Below are 7,500 nucleotides of genomic sequence, written 5' to 3'. Positions count from 1 at the left end.
CCTACTTGACAAGGGTAGAAGAGATTCTTTAGCTATGGTAAGCAGCTCTTCTAAGAGAAGGACACTCTAGGGACACTACGCTATGATTGTTCAGGGGCCACTCTCCACTTGGTAAGGGTAGAATAGACTCTTTAGCTACGGTATGTAGCTGTTTCAGGAGAAGGACACTCTAAAATAAAATCAATGTTATCTGGTTTTGGGCAGTGCCATAGCCCCTTTACCATGGTATATCACTTTCTTTACTTCTGACTATTAATTTGTCTTTTAAAGATTTATCCAACAATTGGAGTTCATTAATATGTAATTTCTTCCTGAATACAGGTAATGCGTAATGGCAAGGCGATTATATATACTCAATGTTTTTTAGTAGTGCTTCACATTCCTGATTCATTTTGACACTACTTTAGGAATAAATGTTATCATTTAGAACCTATCAGTTATCTATTGAAAAATTAATTCCATCGATTTTTAGATGAAAATTGAAAATTGTCTTACATTCGATACATTTTGATATTCACGAGTGAACATACAGTAAATATTAAAATCCAATAAAAGTGAAACAAATGCAACGCAGTAAAAGCAAATCTTCATAAATTCCTTTAGGTTTTTCATTATGTTTTCTTCACAGAAGGTGCTGATGAAGACCGAGATACATTGCCCTGAACGCTTTCAGACAAACTTCCGTTATTGGTATTTCCAAATGCTCCATAACGACTGGTCTTGGGAGAATAGAAATCAGCCAGTTCGGTCTGAGAAGAATGGGATTCAGGTCTGTCGATTGGAGAGGGGACTGACCCAGGGTGATCAATAGGAGAATTGGTGGATTTTTGGAGTTCTATATGAGAAAAGAGGGGCTCTATGTGGTCAAACGTGGAAGATGAGGCCTCAAGTTGGTCGGGGGTGAAACGGTCTAAATCTTGCTGGCTAATTTGAGATGAGGGCCTGGGCAGATTGGTTTGAGAATAGGGCCTAGTCTGACTGGTTTGAGAAGAGGGCTTAGACTGGTTGGTCTGAGAGAAGGGCCTATGCTGACTGGTATTAGAAGAGGGCTTAGACTGGCTGGTCTGAGAAAAGGGCCTAGACAGAACTGTCTGAGAAAAGAGCCTAGGGTGACTGGTGTTAGAAGAGGGCTTAGACTGGCTGGTCTGAGAAAAGGGCCTAGGCAGAATTGTCTGAGAAGAGGGCTTAAGCTGGCTAGTTTGAGAGAAGGACCTAGGCTGACTGGTGTTAGAAGAGGGCTTAGGCTGGCTGGTCTGAGAAGAGGCCCTAGGCAGATTTGTCTGAGAAGAGGGCCTAGACTGGGTGGTTTGAGAAGTGGGCATAGGCTGACTGGTCTGAGATGAGAGTCTAGACTGACTTCTCTGAGAAAACGGCCTAGACAGAATGGCCTGAGAGGAGGGCTTAGATTGGCTGCTCTGAGATGAAAACCCATCTTGGTTAGTCTGAAGATTTACGCTTTCAAACAGTTTAGAATGAGATGGGGTCTGCTCAGCATCTGGGTACTTATGTAAATTGTCCTTATCTAGAGCAATTGGATATAACATAACAGTATTTGATAATGGTGGCAGCGGCTCCACTGTTCTGACGGCTGTTGGAAACACTTGCCTCTCACGTCCGGGGCTTGATAATGTTGTCACTTGTTGCGCTGTGGTGTAAGGGGCAGGGTCAACCAATGATAACAATACTGGTAGAAATACCAGCCCATGATAGAGGCCGTACAAGCATACGGCGAAAAAGATCTGCAAAGATTAAGAATTATATAAGAAAAAATCAACTTCTACAAAATTGTTGTGACATTATGACTGCCATTTGCTTAACCTTAAACTGAAATTGTTAATTTTTAGAAAAAATAAATTTCTGATTATATATTTCGATACTGTATAACATAGTTTAAGAATAACTGTTGGGAAATTTAGAGCAGATATAAAGAAAAATAGTAGAATTGTTGATTTGCAATGAAAATAAAAGATATTTCGAAGAGAAATACTAAATAGGATACTAAATTTGGTAGGTGAAAATACATAGAAAAAATATACGTGTTATATAATTTACTTAGACCATGAAACTGGTATATCATGGTTATCTTTAGTAATTAAGATATCAACAATATTGCTGAGAAGAAATGCACACTAGTACTAGGCTATATCTGAAATAATGCAAACGTCTAGAATCATAAGCAATGTGTTTTCAACGTCACTTAACATTGGGCTATTGTAATCTGGTTCTGGCAATATACAGTATATCGGTTACGCTGAGCAGCAATGCTAGACGTGTAACTATTCGGTCACCCCCCATCCCTTCGGTAGGGGGAGAGGGAGTGGTCATACCCTGGTGAGAGGGGTTACTCAGAGAGGTACACTCAGTAACCACAACTTGCGTGTTATAGTTAGGAAAAGGGAGGGGGGTAGAGAGTGTTGAATCTGCGTGTATGCGTGTGTGCATATCTATCTAAATATCTAGCTGTTATTTTAGACATGTTGCGTACACTAGTAAGAAATAATACTCACCTTGAAGAACGTTATGAAGACATACGAATCTGATCCAGCAAGAAGAAGGAAGGACAGAAATGTAGTGAAGCCTCCATTAAGCACTGCTGGGCCAATCAGTCCAACGGTGGCCTGTGCACGCTCTGTGGCGTCACCAGCCACTGTCAAGTAAGTATAAGCCACGTGCGCGGCATAATCTACCGAGAGACCAATAGCTAGAACTAGATCAATTGCAGATATTGTATCAATTGTCAACCCCCACCAGTGCATGAGAGCTACCACATCCACTAATGTTGTAAGCACACACACCATGACCAAGAAACTTGCATAGAAACTGGCGAGGAGGAATAAAGTTACTAGGAGTACCATCAGCAAAGCGAGTAGAATATTCTGGAGCAATTCATTGCCAATGACGTAATTTGTTTCCCACGTGACGTATATCTGCGTGTAAGGGAAGACGAAGCCATCAAATTCTAGATCCTTGACCATGTTTGATATGTTTTCAATTGCTTTCATTTTCTCATTTGTTGTTTTAATTTCCCTGTGGATGTAACTAATAGTTGAGGCTACAATGTAGGGGAGATCATTAGTGCAGTTTATTGGCTTATCAAAACGAAAACTCCCACGGAATTTCGATCCCTCACAGGAGTAAAGAAAATTGGTTAGATTTCCAAGAAATTCACCTTCCGTCTGATTTGTTAAAGACACATTGCCATTGAGTTCAAAGAAATAGTCAGTGAATTTTTCATACCAGCTTTCTACTCTCTCAATATAATCACTTTCCCTCATCATCTCCACTAATTCATCTGTCTTTGCCATTTCAATGTGACTTATATTGCTGAAGTATATCTGCCCAGGTACACCAGCGGTGGGATAATGAAAGTCGCTTTTCTGAAAGAACTTTGACAGGTAAGAGTCAGGATCCAAAAACCATTTTGGATCAAATTCTTGTTGAATATTTGAAGCTCCCCAACAAGAAAGGAAGAACAAAATGCTCGTGAAAATCAAAACAATTATTTGTGTAGGCGCTAGAAAAAGATACCGTCCATAAATGGTAAAAAAGGCCCTACACAGATCAGTTTGACTGCATTGGTTGGGCTGCCAGTTTTTAATTTTCCAGCACCAAATCAGACCTTGTCTATTGTCTTCTAACCTTCTCTGATCAATAGCTAGGCAGGCAACAAAAAACGTGGCTTGAAAGAAGTAGATACCAGCAATGCCAATGGCAGCATATAGACAAAAATATCTAAGAGCTGGTAGCTCACTCGAACTCCCAATGATAAAAGCTAAAAAGTTTGTGACAGAAGTCACTGTAATCGACACGCCTGCGTGACCCATTGCCATAGCAATGCGCTGGCAAAGTTCTTGATCTTGGTACTTTGCAGGGATGTTGTTCCATGCTGTTACGATCACAAACATATCATCGATTCCTAAGCCAAGTAAAAGGAAGGGCAGGATGGAGTTCATGGCTCCAAATGGTATATCAAAAGCTGAACTCAAACCGTACGACACAGCTATGGATAACCCAACGCATGAAAGTCCGAGCAGTGAGAGAATTGGCCTTTGCTCCACAAGATTGAATTTACCAAGCATTATCGTAACATAAAGAAACACAAGAATGAAACCGGCAAAAAGGTATCCCAGATCACCTGAGATGTTGTCTGACACTACTTTACCAAAGCTGGATGATGTAGTGTAATACAAAGATGCATTTGCAGCATCTCTGGAGAGGTTTTTCATTTTGTTCAGGAAACTCTCCTCCCACTTAAAACTGTTCTCTTTCTGGGGCTTTGAGGCGTCAGTGTACCAAGTGTGCATAGTTGCTTTAGCTTCCACATATTTTCCATCTGTTTCATTCCAGTTGTTTTTACTTCCCAAGAAGTAAGACGCTTTTCCTACATTTTGAGGGGAATTTATATCTTCAATGATTTCCTCCTGGGAACGACTCTGCAGTAAATCTTCGTCGTAGGTCCAAATTATTAATATACTTTCTTCCCTGCATACTCTTCCTAATGAATCCTGCATTTCACAATAATTGCCAAACTCAAGGGGCATGTCCTCACTACAAGGCTTTTGAATTAGCCGCTTCGCACATATATCATCCCATTTAATATCACCGACTGTCATATTCAAGACTTCATTTCTGATACGAAGCATTTCTAGAAGTACTTGTTTATCAAGCACATTATGGGACTCAAAAAGGATAATCTGTCTGTGAGTCTGATATGCAAAGTTCTCTTCGGTCCAATCCACAGCGTCGCTGAATAGAGACCTATCAGACATAAACTGAAGTTCTGACTCATCGGTGTCGAAGTTTATCAAGCCAATGGAGCAGACGCCAGCGAAGGCAAGGCAGATCAGGATGAAGACAAACGGGTGTTTGCCAATATAGAGGCCGTAGGCATGGAATGCAGATTCTAATGAATTCACAATGAAGAAGCTGAGAGAGGAGAAACCATCCTGGCAGGATTTGCAAAGGCTCTTGCGAGAAGCAGGTGGCCCTTCTACTTCGTCCAAGGCGACCATTTTAGAGTCTTCTTTTGGAGCTGAAAAGAAGAACATAACAATAGTTTAGTAAAAACAGGAGGGTTGGCACTATTCTAAATTTCTTTTTATATGTAGATATAAAGGATATAACCATTGTTTATATAATTTATATACTGTAAATACACATAGACACACACACTATTCTATAAGCATTACTTATATAATTCATATATAGTAAGAACACACACAAACACACACACACATAAATATATATATATATATATATATATATATATATATATATATATATATATATATATATAATAGTTTATATATGGTAAATACAAAAACAAATGCAGGACTGGACATCGCTCGAATTGATCTCGAAAAATCAAACAAAATCTACCGCTCAAAACTTGTCTTTTATTTTGATAATTATGATCTTAGTAACTTCTCAATGTATTGAATACATATAAAATACATTAGTGTATAAGTAAAATAAAAGCATTAATGTATGTGTATTATGAAATAACATGAAAACACCTAAAAATTATTTATTATCAAGTACTTATTTATATGCATTATAAAATCACCATTATAATCATCTCCTCTAACGCCCATTGACGCAAAGGGCCTCGGTTAGATTTCACCAGTCGTCTCTATCTCGCGCTTTTAATTCAATACTTCTGCATTCATCATCTCCTACTTCACGTTTCATAGTCCTCAGCCATGTAGGCATGGGTCCTCCGACTCTTCTAGTGCCTTATGGAGCCAAGTTAAATATTTGGTGAACTAACCTCTCTTGGGAGTGGGAAGAGCATGCCAAAACCATCTCCATCTACCCCTCACCATGATCTCATCCACATATGGCACTCGAGTAATCTCTCCTATACTTTCATTTCTAATCCTGTCATGCCATTTAAATCCCAATATTCTTCTGAGGGCTTTCATAGTAAATGATAGAAATAAAATTATGAGTATATATTTGCATATCTGATATACTACGCGAATCAATTACATGAAACACTCCCTCTGTTCTTACAAAACACAAGAGACATAATTATCCTGCAAGATTGCAATATTGATAAACAAGACTATTTGTTTATTCTGGGTCATGCAACTATCACAATCGCCCTCATTAGGGTCACCTCTAACATCTTCCATTTTAGATTTTTGACAATTTTTGATGTCCCATTCTTACTATATTTAGAATGTTTTTATGATTTTGACTTCCTATAAAACATATTTTAAATATTCATTTTATAATTTTTCAGCAGAATGTTTTCGTATTTTTCTTTTATACTTCTTGTAAGACATACTCTAAATATCAGTTATATATATTTTTTTTCATTAAGACGGATTTCGTATTTGTTTTTTGTATTGCTTGTGAGACATATTTTCAATATTCATAGTATGATTTTTTTGAAAGAATGATTTCCTATAATTTTTTCAACATCTTGTAATACATTCTTAACATTCAGAATAAGACTCATAAGAATTTTGTATATTTTTTTTTTTTTTTGCATATTGTAAAACGTTTTCAACATTCATTATATCATGTTTCAGTAAGGATTATATATATATATATATATATATATATATATATATATATATATATATATATATATATATATATATATATATATATATATATATATATATATATTTTCACTTCTCGTAAAACAAATTATCAATAATTATATGATTTTTCAGTAAAAATTATTTCCTATCCTTTTTAGGAGTTCTTGTAAAACATTTTTAACATTCATTACAGCATGTTTCAGTAAAGTTTTCGTACATTTTTTTCACTTCTTGTAAAACGAATTATCAATATTCATTATATAATTTTTCAGTAATAATGATTTCCTCTTTTTTTTTCAGGTATATGAGAATTCTCTGTACATGAGTAACATCAGATGCAACAATAACATCAAATGTAGCAGTAACATCAGATTTGCAAATGAGGTTAGATGTGGTGTATGATTTCTTACCTCCTCAAAAAGTCCAGATAATATCAACCCGAGGTCACATTAAAATGATTCATATATAGTAGTAGGTTGGCCAGGGGACCAGTCACCCTTTGAGACACTACCACTAGAGAGATATGGGGTCCTTTGACAGTCCAGACAGTACTATATTCGATCCTTCTCTCTGGTTACGGTTCATTTTCCTTTTGCTTACGTATACACCGAATAGCCTAGCCTATTATTTATATAAACTCCTGTGTCCTCATACACCTGACAAAACTGAGATTACCAAGAGAGATTACTCAAGAGAGATTAGTTCACCAAACATTTAACTGGGCTCCAGAAGGCACTAGAAGAGTTGGAAGACCCAGGCTTACATGGCTGAGGACTATGAAGCGTGAAGTAGGAGATTATGAATGGAGAAGTATTGAATTAAAAGCTCGAGATAGAGATGACTGGTGAAATCTAACCGCTGCCCTTTGCGCCAATAGGCGTAGAAAGAGATGATGATGATAATGAGGATTTTATAATTCATATAAAAAGTACTTGATGATAAATAA

General features: G+C 37.2%; 1 protein-coding gene across 1 annotated transcript; it reads right to left on the bottom strand.

The window, feature by feature from the left end:
• Window positions 1-611: 611 nt before the first annotated feature.
• LOC137618541 (patched domain-containing protein 3-like) lies at window positions 612-6,137 on the bottom strand. The gene is made up of 3 exons (XM_068348699.1): window positions 6,101-6,137; window positions 2,508-5,032; window positions 612-1,739 (listed from the first exon to the last, which is right to left on the bottom strand). Exons 1-3 carry the CDS (start codon window positions 6,135-6,137, stop codon window positions 612-614), a joined length of 3,690 nt encoding a protein of 1,229 aa, XP_068204800.1.
• Window positions 6,138-7,500: the final 1,363 nt, after the last annotated feature.

The sequence above is a fragment of the Palaemon carinicauda genome, chromosome 24 (assembly GCF_036898095.1).
Source record: "Palaemon carinicauda isolate YSFRI2023 chromosome 24, ASM3689809v2, whole genome shotgun sequence".
Taxonomy (NCBI): domain Eukaryota; kingdom Metazoa; phylum Arthropoda; class Malacostraca; order Decapoda; family Palaemonidae; genus Palaemon; species Palaemon carinicauda.
This window is presented reverse-complemented; position numbering and strand designations above follow the sequence as displayed.

Coding starts and splice junctions, on each gene's coding strand:
- LOC137618541 (XM_068348699.1), bottom strand. CDS start 6,137: ATGGAAGATGTTAGAGGTGACCCTAATGAGGGCGATT. Junction 5,033..6,100: donor TGACCCTAATGAGGGCGATT/GTGATAGTTGCA, acceptor TCTTCTTTTCAG/CTCCAAAAGAAGACTCTAAA. Junction 1,740..2,507: donor TCTTCATAACGTTCTTCAAG/GTGAGTATTATT, acceptor TAATCTTTGCAG/ATCTTTTTCGCCGTATGCTT.